The sequence below is a fragment of the Eublepharis macularius genome, chromosome 9 (assembly GCF_028583425.1).
Source record: "Eublepharis macularius isolate TG4126 chromosome 9, MPM_Emac_v1.0, whole genome shotgun sequence".
Lineage (NCBI taxonomy): Eukaryota > Metazoa > Chordata > Lepidosauria > Squamata > Eublepharidae > Eublepharis > Eublepharis macularius.
Window position 1 is genome coordinate 18,590,540 of NC_072798.1, and position 13,776 is coordinate 18,604,315.

At 43.6% G+C, this 13,776-nt stretch overlaps 1 protein-coding gene across 3 annotated transcripts in view; it reads left to right on the top strand.

Annotated features, from left to right (window-relative positions):
- EPS8 (epidermal growth factor receptor pathway substrate 8) overlaps window positions 1-13,776 on the top strand; it is a 176,593-nt gene that overhangs the window by 116,993 nt on the left and 45,824 nt on the right. For 2 of the 3 annotated variants that reach the window (XM_054988159.1, XM_054988162.1), the window contains exons 7-9: window positions 10,589-10,671; window positions 11,263-11,399; window positions 12,574-12,647. In XM_054988159.1, the coding sequence (XP_054844134.1) occupies window positions 10,589-10,671; window positions 11,263-11,399; window positions 12,574-12,647 (294 nt within the window). The remainder of the gene's footprint in view (window positions 1-10,588; window positions 10,672-11,262; window positions 11,400-12,573; window positions 12,648-13,776) is intronic. The other variant, XM_054988160.1, reaches the window with a different exon arrangement.

The following is a 13,776-nucleotide window of genomic DNA, read 5'->3' on the forward strand; positions in this document are numbered from 1 at the left end:
ACTGAGCCCACCTAACAGAAGGCAGTAATGCTTTGAGGTAGAAGGCCTCTTGTTTCTCTTAATTTGTAAATTGATTCTTCAAATTTTGTTAATAAACCACTCACTCATTCTACACATTTCACAGTTATGTGGTGAGTGACACAATTAGAAGTGGTGAAACCCTACAAAAAGTCATAATTTCATGACTCATCAAAGAGAATATGTTGATCATCTTTTGTAACATCAATAAATCATATGACACAGTTTTTAACCCAGGCGGATGACTAGTTTGTGATTTTAAAATCAGAACTGCAAAGAAAAGATGTTATCATTAAGAGAGCGTTTTCTTTTGTGTCTTCTGTACTCACTGTTCTCACAGAAGCACAGTTTTCTGTGGCAGCTTGTTAGGGAATTCTCTCTCTGAAAAGTTCACTGGCTCCCTGAGTCCTTCGGGAGATGGGCGGTATAAAAATTCAATTAAAATAAAGTAAGAGTTGCAATATAGCATCAATGAATGAAGGGAATGTATAATCCCATCATGAATTGCTGTAGGACAATCACTTCAGATTGGGCATTTGCATGATATTATGGGGTTTTGAAGAAGTAGGGTTGCCATAGTTGGCATGTCTGGCAACCAGTGGGAGCTTGAGGACAGGATGTCTAGGAATACCATACAGTAAAATCATAGTTCCCAGCAATTCCTAGAGCTACCTGACGTCCTTCAAAGTGACATCATAGTGCCTCTGATGCCAATTTTTTCAAAATAAATTTTCTTCTGCACCTGCTTGGAGCAGTAGCAGGCAACATGGGGGTGCCAGAGGGAGGACACCTATCATAGCAACCTTATGCAGAAGCCCAGTTTTATATACAAAAGTGGGAAAAAATTCTTTCAACAAAAGGCTGAGATCATTGGGAGAGGCACTTCACCAAAGACCATTGCTGTCGGATACACTTTTTGTTCTCACAGAAGCACAGTTTTCTCTTCTGTGGCAGCTTGTTAGGGAATGCTCTCTCTGAAAAGTTCACTGGCTCAATTGCTCCAGGATGTTAAGAAGACCGAGCACAATACGTTCTGGGCAATTTTTGTCTTGGTTATTTACTTTTGAATTTTAATGCGTGTTTGTCATTTTGTGATGTTTACTGCCTGCTGGGTGAGATTTTGCTGCTCTAGCTGTCCTGTGGTTCTGTTTATTTACTTCATTAATCCCCTGCCTTTCTCCCTCGTGGAAACCCAACTCTGTTTACAGTGTTACAGTGACAGTGTGTGACTGGCCCAAGGTCACCCACCAAACTTCCATGGCAGAGTAGGGATTTGAACCTGGGTCTCCCAGATCCTAGGCCGAAACTCTTAACTACCTCACCACTCTGGCTCTCCCTGCCAAGATCTCTTATTCTCAGCTGAGATCTCGCATGGGGAGGGAAAGAAAGTTCAAAGTTCACTTCATCTTCTCTTCCTCCCTTCTAGCAGGTAGGCTTTGGGCACTCGTGTACCCCAATGTCCCAGTGTCTGTTGGGGTGTGGCCCATCAGGATCCCCCAGCCCATGGTTTTACAGTTTCCCCGGCAACCCATTTCTGTTGACAGAAACAATCCCCTGGCCACAGGAGTGACTGCATTTAGGGTTGCCTTGGCAACTTCCGTATCTTTCCCCACCTCCCATCTCTATAGCAATTTTTCCTTCAGCCTTGATGTGCTACCAGTAGCTAAGATCTGTCTTGGCCAACACAGAACACAAGTGGGGGCCTGCCGTCATACTTTCTTCAATCTGCTTTTGAGGACAAAAATACATTCAGTCATAATGAGTGTAGCATAATAGAATAAATCATAGGCATAAAAGAAATGCCGTATTTTGATTTTGAGAGTGCTCACACATTTGAATCTTGTTTTTCCCCTTTATATTTCTTGCTGTTTTCCTCATGTTTCACCTCAGATTCTCCCCTCCTCCTTTTACAGTCTTTCTGAGGCTGACTAACCCAAAATCACCCAAGGAAATTTCATGGCCGGGGGGGGGGGGCAGTTTGAAATGAACGCCCTCGTTCTAGTCCAGCGCTCTCAGTGCTATACCACACTGGCCCTCTCTTCTTTTTTATTAATTTAAAGAGATTCCCATCTACATACAAAACAGGAAGAAAACATTTACAACTATACCGATTGATGGAGGGAAATAAAGTTAACTGACACTAAACCAGCCTGATTGTTTGAAGGCTTGAGGAATCATAGAGTCGTTGGATGTCCTTCTCCCCGAAACTTTAAATATACAGTTAAGACAGATGATATAATCTCAACGAATAGCTTTTCCTTCCTAGCTTCCCCTTAGAAGTACTTCACACTTCTCAGTCACGCCGCTGTTCCCTTTGCTGTGTGTTCATCCATTTTTTCATGTCAGTGAATGAGGCCCAGTATGATGGGAGGACACACATCTATAAACATTGAGCAGATATAAGCCAGGGAGCTACAGTCACATTTGTCTGGTGTGCATCTGTCACCTGTCCCTAAGTGCCTAGCGGTGTCTCTCTTCTCTTTGCATTTCCCTGTGTTCGCTATGAAAAAAACACCAGTTATACATGCCGCAAAAATAAACTGTGAATTGACCCTTTCCACTTAAAAAGTTGGAGCTTCACCCAGATGTAGTTCATTTCCTGCAAGATGTTTTGCCTACTCTAGCAAATGAAATTGCTTAGCTGGGGCACTGCCCTCGAGATCACCATGTGAATGACTGGGCTAGGTTACTGTGTCACGCGGAATCAATTTGAGGATCATAAAAACTGACATTCTGTTTTGCCCTGGATAAGATGCTCCCTATTATGAAGCAAGAAAACTTATTAATTTAAAGAGCTGGGATTGCTGGCATTGCTACTCTATTTGGTTCTTATTTTCAGTGTAAGGAGTGCAGAAATTGCGTGCAGAAATTTGCTTAATGTGGGCAATCCTTGACAAATTTTATGAGTTCAAAGTCTCACATATGGTGGTGATTGGCAAATGTTTACAGTCACCTAAGTCTGCTTTGTCAGCATTTACTGAGTGGGGACATAAATATTTGCTTCCCAGTTTGGGGCTGGGTGATTGGCAAACTTTCCCAGTCTTAGTTCAAAGGTAATTCCAGAAAGGTATCTGAATTAGTAATTTGAAGCAAAAGAAAGCAGAAATCCAGTAACACCTTAAAGACTAGCCGAGTTTATTCCAGTATGGGCTTTCGTGAATCTGAACTCACTTCTTCAGATATATCTAAAGGCTGGCCTTCTGTTTTATTCATTTCAAAAAGACTGGCAGTTAATAAATGGTGTTGGAGGAACCCACAGGGAAAAGTGGACTTTTTTCTGAGCGTTCTAAAATTGTTCGTAATAGCTGGACCCTACCAAATCCCATCTAGTATGCTTCAATAGTGAAGGAGGGAGGGAAGTGTCATTGTGCCCCACAGCCCCCTTACTTGGCATGCCTGTGGTAAGAACGGACGGTTGGGGAAGTATAAGGGTGGAGCCAAGGATGGAGCTCTTCTCTGGCTCAGATTAAAATCAAAGAAGTTAAGATTGTGTTGTAACAGGGTTTTCTCAGTAGTAGCACCTTATGGAGTGCCCTTCTTCTTCAAACTCGCCTAGGACCTACTTTGCTCTTTTTTACGCACCAGTCCAGAATGCATTAATTCACCCAGGCTTTTAATTAAGAGATTGAGCTTTTAACGTCTTTTTATAATAGGCGTTTAGTATGAAAATGGTTACTTTAAGTTTCTCGTGGTCTATGTTTTGAGGCTGTGGCTGGATTTTGTAAAATTCTGGATTTTAGTTAATAACTTTTTGTGTTTTATTTTGTAAGCTGCCTTGAGCAGATTCCATGGAGAGGCAACATAAAAACTTTTCTAAATAAATAAACTTTCCCTTCATATTGAAGGCAAGCATTACAATCCACCTACGTTACCCAAAGGGAAGGTCTTCTTGCCATTTGGGGGAATTAGTGTGCAAGGAGAGCAGCAAGAGGGAGTAATTTAGGGATCTCCACCAATGTATATGAGGATTGTCTTGGCTAGAGAACTCTTTCAATGACCAGACAGAAGTTTCAACCAAAAAGGGGATTTTTTATTGAAAATAACAAGGGTCAACCACACACAAAACATACATAACACACAGAGCTAATTGGAAAGCAATGAAAGTCAGATAGAGTTTAAGGGATCAGGTGATATTGAGCGACCTGCGCATCAAGGTGAAAGAGCTCAAACGGAAGTTCAAGGGTAGATGCTGGATCCAAGAGCATGCACACAGCCATGGCAGAGGGGCAGTCCAATTATAATGTGGATCCTACCCAGGGGCAAGATTGCATCTTCTTCCCCAAGAACAAAGGCTCAATGGTTGTTCCCAAGGTGGGACAAAGGATTGAGAAGTTGTCTCCAGAGCAAGATGAAGAGCTGGCGAACTGTCTCCGAAGTGGGACAGTGAACCGGTAAACTGTCTCCGGGGTGTGACAGTGAACTTGGAGGGTTTGGTTAGGTCTTTCCGGGCAGAACTAAAGTTATCAGTAATGATTGACGATCCACAAACTGCATGGGTGAGGTTATCAGCTGCCGGAGTCGCCTAAGAATATGAAAGTAGATAAGGGGAGATAGACATGGTATGTTTTATTGATTAATTCAGGAACTCTGGGAAAGCCCTATTGTATCAGGATCCTTAGCGCACTTCTGGGGCAAGAGAGGGGGTGAGCTGGCCTCGATTGTCATTCTCCCTGCTTGCACGTCCCATCTCCCAGCTGGGATCTGGCTTCCATGTTTCTGCCTGCTTGGGCAGTTGTGTTAGAGCTCAAAGCACAGTTAGAGAAGGGGCTTATGCCATAACCATTTTCATAAGCCTTGTGGAAGCAAGTCTGACCGCTAACACCAAGACTGAGGTCTTGAGCTTTGCTATTCTGAACTTTGGCTGAGCAGCACGTTTTTGACAAATTCATGTAGGCAACTGTCAAGTTTCACCAGTATATCTCTGGTTTTTTAAAATATTTTACAAAATTGTCTTGGATTATATCAGCATTACATTTTGGACATTCGCCTTGATAGAAAAAAATGTGTTTCTTTAAATCTTAGCCAGCAAATTCACAGAGAGTTCACTTCCTCTTGCAGTTGTTACAGCCTTGCTATTATATCCTTTTTATACACACCACACAGGCTATCTGTTGCAGAAAAGAAGCTGTTGGATCTCTTCCAGTAGTGGTAATAGGAAAAGTCTGATTGACCCATATGACTGCCAGAATCTTTTTTTCCTAGGACAGGGGAAAGGAAGCTGGCCAAGAATATGTCAGAGCTACAATATATTTGGAGATCATAATCTGAGTGTGAACTTCCTCATCTTTCTTGCAAACAATTTCATTAATGCAAATGTGTCTGTTTCTTGTTGGTGTTTTACTGTGACACTAAAAATGAGCTTCCTTGCATCAGATCTAGGGTTCCTCTGGTTCCACTGTATTTTGTTTCTAACAGTGGCCAACCAGGTACTTTTAGGCACTCTTCAGCAATGTCTAGAATTCCACAACATCTGGAATTCAGGGGGTTTATGGCCTCTGTACCTGGAGGTTCCGTTTAGTGTTCCGTTTAGTGATCATGGACAATAGTTTGGTGCCAGTTTGGTGTAGTGGTTAAGAGCACGGGACTCTAATCTGGAGACCCGGGTTTGATTCCTCACTTCTTCACTAGTCACAGCTCTCTGGAGCTCTCTCAGCCCCACCCACCTCACAGGGTGTTTTGTTGTGGGGATAATAATGGCATACTTTGTAAACCGTTCTGAGTGGGCATTAAGATGTCCTGAAGGACGGTTTATAAATCGAATGTTGGCTGGTAGTCTGGCATACTGTGAATTTGCCTACTTTTTAAAAAGCCAACTAAGATACACGGCTTCTTTTATTGAGTCAATCCATCTCATTTTAGGTCTTCCTCTTTTCCTACCGCCTTCCACTTTTCCAAGTCAATAATGCTAGGAAAAGTGGAAGGCAGTAGAAAAAGAGGAAGACCTAAAACGAGATGGCTTGACTCAATAAAAGAAGCCACGTCCTCCAGCTTGCAGGATCTGAGCAAGTCTGTTAATGATGGGACGTTTTGGAGGTCTTTCATTCATAGGATCGCCATAGGTTGGAGGCAACTTGATGGCACATAACACAAACACAAGCTATTATGCCTGTTGTGGAAGTGACAGAAAAACTTGGAAGGAAACTTTAAAACAACTCCAAGAACTACTTATGGACATCCCTTGATGACTCACAGCTGAACATGTGAAATTGGAAATCATTGTGGTTGAAATGAAAGAGTTAGCAGTGGTGATTGATCTGTGGGTACAACTCACCATGATCCTAGAGTTTTCACATGATAAACATGCTGGATCTGGGAGTCTGAGCTTACATATTAACAGGGCTTTTTTTCAGCAGGAGCGCGGTGGAACAGAGTTCCGGCACCTCTTGAAAATGGTCACATGGCCGGTGGCCCCGCCCCCTGATCTCCAGACAGAGGGGAGTTTAGATTACCCTTCGTGCCGCTCCAGCTACTCCCCTCTGTCTGGAGATCAGGGGGCGGGGCCACCAGCCATGTGACCATTTTCACGGAGGGCAATTTAAACTAAAAAAACTCCCCCCTTGTTCCAGCTGACCCGAAGTGGCATCATTGTGTGGTCCTGAGTTCCATCACTGAGTTCCACCACCTCTTTTCCCAGAAAAAAAGCCCTGCAGATTAATAACACAATATTTTCAGGGTATAAGCTTTTGAGAATCAAGTTCCTTTTGCCAAGGAGCCTGACTAACAAAAGCTTATACCTGGAAATCTTGTTGGTCTTTAAGGTGCTACTGGACTTGAATCTTGCTATCCTGCTGCATTCAAGCTTGGCTACCCACCCAAAACTATCCTAATACTGTTTATCTAGCAGCCCACCCAACCTGGACACTGCTCCTGTTGCATTTGTTCAGGACAAAATCAACTTCTTACACCGGCATGGCACGTGTCATACTTTCATCTCAGAAATGAAATTTTTGGAAGAAAATAATGAGAATGTGGATTTCAAAATACAAAATCAACAAGACTTTAATTTGAAATTTGTGTTACATTATGTTCTATATGTGGAGATGCATGGTCTCAGGTTTGTGCACACGTATTGTCTTCACTATGCCTAAAATAGTATGGACCATGGCTTACTTTAAAAGAAATTAATCTAAAATGTGTAGTGTGTCTTATGTTTGTGTGTACAAGTCAGCCACGCTAAAGAAAAAAAGGGGGTGGGGTGGGCAAATTACATAGGCCATGATCTGCATGAAGTTTTCTATGTGTGGTGAGGTGACGCATGCACAAAAGACCATGGCTCCTCCTTCTACTCTGGTGTATGTAGAATTTCCACAGTGGACCCATGTCTGAATAAAACTTTTGACATCAAATCAATAGGCCACCAAAGAAGGCTCTCGGCAGCTTCTTACAGAAACTTAAATCCCACTGTTAGAGATCTCTCAGTATGATTCTCCATAGGCACAGCTATGAACGAGCTAATGAAGTTGACATAGCAGAATGGCTTTTGAACTGTGTTCCAGAAAGCCATGTTCCAGGCATGTTTCACTGAGAAAAGAAGGTAAGTTCTCCTGTAGGACAACTTACCCGCCACTATTGATCTATCCCTATAGCGTACAGGCGGGGACCGCAGTTCATTGAAGGTAACAGAGCAGCGCAACCGACTTGGCCAGTTCCTTTGAGGGCTGAAGAAAGATGCAACAGAAACCACAGGTCTCTATCACTCTGTTAAAGAGAAAACTGCACATCTTCATAGCCACAATTCGGATAGCAGTGGGATCATGGCTCAGAGGGAGAGCATCTCTTTTGTCTGCGGAAGGTCCTGAGTTCAATCCCGGGTGTCTCTAGTTAAAAAGATCAAGTAGTACATGATGTTTCAGACTGATCTGAGATCCTAGAGAGCTGCTGGTGGTCTGACAACACAATACTGATGTGGATGGACCAGTAGTCTGCCTCAGTTGCAGGCAGCTTGAGAGAAGGGGAGAATTTAACCTCCGCTTGGGTTTGCTAATCAAAACTAGGCACTCTGCATTGCAATTAGCAGGGCTTTTTTTCAGCGGGAACGCGGTGGAACGGAGTTCCGGAACCTCTTGAAAATGGTCACATGGCTGGTGGTCCCGCCCCCTCATCTCCAGACACAGGAGAGTTTAGATCGCCCTCTGTGCCACTGGAGATGGAGGGGGCAGGGCCACCAGCCATGTGACCATTTTCTCTGAGGGCAACCCACTGAGTTCCGCCACCTCTTTTCCCTGAAAAAAAGCCCTGGCAATTAGTATTTTTAAAGGGAAAGATCACACGTTTCAAACAATGAAGGTATTGCCTTTAGGTCATGCCCCTAAATGTGCACGGAAGTTTCCTGAGCAGGATAGCTGATATGAAACTATTCTCCAAAGGAGGAAAGTCTGAAACACCCTGACATCACCTGTGAACAAGAGAAGACCAAAAATGCACAATCTTGTTTCAGCATCTTGCTTTCATTGAGCCATATGGAATGATGCTTTTAAAAGCCTTCAGTTAGAATCACCCTTTGGAACGTGACTTTTTTTTTTTTTTGCCTGAGTGTGCAAGACTTGGATGAGAAAGTGATAGTTTTGGCTTCCAGGGAAGTGTGAAGAACACTGACTAACGTTGGCAGATTCTCTTCACTGATTTTCAGAGCAGCTGTTTTATATTTACTTGGAGATGGAGAGCTTGGTGTGTGCAGAATACACCCCCCCCTTTCTTTCTTCTTTCCATCCAGCATCCATAAATATTCTTCACTCCATTTACAATAATCTTTTTGAGTTAGTTGCAGGTGGGTAGCCTGAAAGGTATATGAAGGAGGGAGTTCTGACCCTCGAAAGCTTATACCCTGGAAATCTTGCGGTCTTTATAACGTCCCTGGACTCGAATCATTTGTGAGGTGGTTACCACATAAGCAATTTTGAGCGCTGAGTGACGTGCATGTTGTAATGGTGTAATCGAGCTCTGTGAGGAGAAGAATTATATGGATGATCAGATGTTTGAAGGGGTTGTAGATGTGGGTGGGGTCATTTTTAAGGCAACGATGGGAAGGTTTTTCCCCAGCCTAAAAGCTGCACCGGAGTCTCTAGAGGCTTTGAAGAGCTCTAAATTGGACAGCAGTGCCGGAAACCTGGAAGAACCAGCATCCTGACTCAGAACCCTCAAAAGTGGGTAGACCTCAGTGTCTCTCGCTTTCCTGTTCTTAATGGCCTTTGAGTTAGTTGGCAGGGGGCACTAGCCCGTTAACTGATGCTGCTGTCTGCCAGACTAATGATCCTGACAAATAGTTTGGCTGCTTTAGGACTGTTGAAAAGTCCACGTGGGCCAGATCTGGCTCTTGGGACTTAATTTGCCTACTTACGCCTGAGGACCTTAGTCAGTGGCTAATTTTCTCAGATGGTCCACTGTGAGAAGGAGGATGGTAAGCAAAGGCACGATGTCTGTCTCCTCCCAAATGGCCCACTCCTAAGATCCAGTGCCACAAATACCTGACTGCCATACCTGACTGTTTGCATTTGAGCTAGTAAATGGAAGAGAGGAGAGATGATCCCCCTCAGAGATGTGTAGACTGAGCCCAGGGATTTCCAATGGCAGATCTTTACCTTAGGGCCATTGCAGTGTGTGGGCATTGCACAGGGCGTTTTGGAAGCCAAAGAGATGGCTGAATTGAATTTGAAGGCATTGGTAGATGGAACATCAGTGCCTCCTGTGCTACTTTGCCCCTTCCAGTGATTAGCAGAAACAGAGTGGCGTGGTGGAGAGTGCTGTCAAATCACAGTTGACTTATAGTGACCCCTGGTGCGGTTTTCAGGACAAGAGACTAAAAGAGGTGGTTTGCCATTGCCTGCCTCTGCAACCCTGGTCTTCATTGGAGATCTCCCATCCAATTACTAACCAAGGCCGACCCTGCTTAGCTTCCAAAATCTGACAAGATCAGGCTTAGAAACAGAGTAAATGATACAAAAACAAACAGGAGAGCCAAGTGCCCCCCCCCTTAAGCCAGGGACACCTGGGTTCAAACGCCCGTTCTTTTGAGAACCACCCTGGCTAACCTTGGACCACTCGAAGCCTACAATATATCACAGAGCTGTTGTGGGGATAAAATGCTTGGGTTCCCCGCAGGAAAGATGGCTGGGGAAGAAGCAGGGAAGAGCCTGCTAGGTGTCCGTAGTTAAGACCTGTCTTCAGTTTGTTTCTCCTCTGCTTGCAAGTACTTAAGGTCAGGAACATGAGCGGATCTTGTCCTTTGGCTCCTACCTGGAGGATTATAACTTAGAGCAAGGTGGGAGATCTGGCACTACCTGTTCTTTGCTTAGGAGTCTTCCCCCTTCTGCTTGTTTCTGTTGTATTTTTTGTATTGGAAGCTGCTCTGGGTCCTCACGGTGGAGAAAATGGGATATAAAGAAATAAATGTGTGTCTAATTTTCTGTATTTATATAAGTAACCAGATTGTCTTTCCTTGCACAACTACTGGTGTTATTTGTATTCCATCAGCAAACGCTTAGCCGGTTGGCTAAAGGTTCTTTAACTGAGGGAGAACCTCCTATACGCATTCCTGAAGGTGTCTGATTCTTGTCGAATTTCTTCTGCGCAGGCTAACTTTATCCATGAAGATATTGAAAGCGCAATCAGCGACAGCAAAGGGGCAAAACCAAAGAGGAGACTTGAGACACTCAGGTAAAACTTTGCTTTGGATTTGCAAACAGTGTGTAGGAAAGTCAGGCACCGGGGGTGTCACCTGAGCCAAAGTGTCCTATTCCACCACCGCCCTTAAATTTTTGTCTTAGTCCTCAGTCTCTTTCCATATTGGCTTCTAGCTCTTTTTTAAAAAAACCTGTCAGTTGTTACAGGCTTCAACTTCTTCCACATCTTAGTGAAATTGTATCTTTGCTATTTCTTGGGACTTTGTAAGGGGGGGCCAGTATTCTATTGTTAAAATTTTTATAGGAAAATATATGCATTATTTTATTTCATTTCATTTTTTTTTTGTACTCTGAGAAGCACGGTTGTATGAAGCTTCTAACGTTGTTTGGGGTTTGAAAATACATAATATTCTGTTTGCTTGGAAGGCTTCTCTTCTGATAACATGTTTATAATTTATTTACAAGGCACCTTGCCATGTAGGCTGAATGTACTTGTCACTGAGGAAAAGATGACAGGCGTCTGAAGCGTCGGCGTACAAGGCATTTTTCCTTGCTAATAAATCATTGGAGGGAAAGAAAAGGTTTTTCTTTGGTCCGATTTTGGTTTGTTTTGTCTGCTTCCTAGGATGATTTCCAAAGCTGACAGCTCTATCCCTCCGCCTCCCAAAGCGCCGGCTCCTGTTCCCCCAGGTACTGTCACGCAGGTGGACGTCAGAAGCCGGGTAGCGGCCTGGTCTGCTTGGGCAGCGGAACAAGGAGATTGTGAGTGTTGCTGCAATGTTGTGATAACCTTTCACATCACAGAGTAACAGTGCTGTGGGGTAGGCTTGTCATATCCGTGGCCGCGGGGCCTACTAGCCACATCTTGCAGCCTGACTAATCAAATGATAAACCCTCCTAGTGAGAGATCGAAACATTACGGACTCTGCGTTTAAAAAGAAAATTCTTCACCTGAACAAGCTAAATTCTCCTTCTTATGTAAATGATTCAAATTGAGCAAATAATGTGTTTTCGCTTTATTTTCCGTAGTTTCTCTTCTGTAATTTGTTCTGGTTTAGCTGACAGTAGAGGAGAACAGGGGGCATGTAATCGTACCCCCCGCCCTCAACCACTAGGGAATCATCTCAGTCACATTTCCCTGATTTTTGAGATTTCAATAGGCATTTGCTTCACACTCATACTTGCAATACTAGAAATTTGTGTATGTGTTTTAAATAAAAGAACATACACAAATATCCAGGAGGATGAATTCTGCACCATGTTCTTTCCATAGTCTGCACTCCTGTGCAGTCATAGCTAACACAGATCTCTAGATATGTCTAAATGGACTCTGCAGGCATATAAACAGTTATTTTCATAGTCGCTGGTAGTGTTTATAATTACTTTCAAGTGACCACTCAGTAAAGAATTTGTAAATGGGAGTCAAACTAACTTTTTCCCTTTCTTTCAAACTGCCAGTAAAATATAACTTGTGGAGATGGGCTCCTAATTTTTTTGGTGGACTATCAGCTTTCACTGACTTTTCAAGGAAGTTTGGCGGCTAAAATAGATACTCTTATGTTCAAAATAGTTATTATAAAGACTTCAGGCATTGTAAATAATGACATCCAATCTAAGAGATTTTTTTTTATATCTCTGTTGTAGTTTGAATCTTCTTTGAAGATGGGAGGTAGATGGGATGATGATAATAACATGCTTTGTAAATCATTCTGCGTGAGCATTAAGTTGTCCTGAAGGGCGGTATATAAATCAAATGTTATTATTATTATTTATGATAAATCTCATATTTCTTCCCATGCATTTTGTTCGGCACAGGATCCTAGAAGGGTCATTCCTTCTATTTTTGGAATTGTGATTCCATGTGCCACGTTTGAATGTTATAAACATTGTACATTCATGCACACGTTCATTTTGCGTGTTTTCTCCCTTCTCTTAGATGAAAAACCAAGACAGTTCCATGAACATGAAGAAACAGCTGAAATGATGGCAGCCAGAATTGACCGAGATGTTGTGAGTAGAAGCAGAGCTGCCTTTAAATCTCTTGTTTTGCTGAAACTTTATGTGGTTTTGAATGGTGGCTTTTGGGAATGGTGGCTTTTCTAATTAAATAATGAGGGGTTGCCTGTCCAACAATCCTGCAAAGTGGAAGCAAATTCACAGATACCAAACACCCTTGCAGTTGCATTTCCCAAGGATCACTTTGCATTTTAGATTGCAGTAGTAATTTGTTTGTTGTTATTTATTGTGATACCTCTCTGGGGAACATCATATCCTGTGAGGATATGTCCTCATAGGAGTCCTGTGAGGAAAGGTTGAAGGAGCTAGGAATGTTTAGCCTCGAGAGGAGATGACTGAGAGGTGATAGGATAACCACCTCCAAGTACTTGAAGGGCTGTCACATAGAGAATGGTGTGGATTTGTTTTCCGCTACCCCAGAAGGTCAGACCAGAACCAACGGCTTGAAATTAAATCAAAAGTGCTTTCAGCTAAATATTGGGAAGAACTTCTTGACAGTTAGAGCAGTCCCTCAGTGGAACAGACTTCCTTGGGAGGTGATGGGCTCTCCTTCTTTGGAAGTTTTTAAGCAGAGGCTAGATGGTCATCTGACAGCAATGCTGATTCTGTGAACTTGGGCAGATCATGAGGGAGAGGGCAGGAAGGGTTACATCAGTGGTTAGTTCTTGGGGTCAGGTAGCAATTTTCCACAGGCCCGTTTGCTCCTCTTCTCCATTGCCACGCCCTGCCTTGTCCTGGCTCACCTGCTACTTCCACTCCTTCTGAGCCTCTCTGTGGCAGGCTGCCTCGCTGTTGAGGCTACTCTGGCTGCACTCTCCTGCCCCTGGTCCCATCCTACCTCCCCCCAGGTAAGACTTGCTGCTGGGCCCAGAGGTGTATCCTGTCCTACCAGGTAGCCTTTGACATTTATTTAAAACTAGCAACAAAGCCTGTTGTGGCAAAAAATACAGTGAGCTCTAGAAAAGGCAGGAGGGCCAGGCTGGCAATTGCTGCCTCCCCCACACCCTGATCCTGGCCAGGGCAGGGCAGGGTGGCCGGGCCAGGCATGGACACCTCCTCCACACTCCGATCATGGAGAGGGGAGGGCAGGGTGGCCAGGCATTGCCCCCTCCCCAGTACCCTG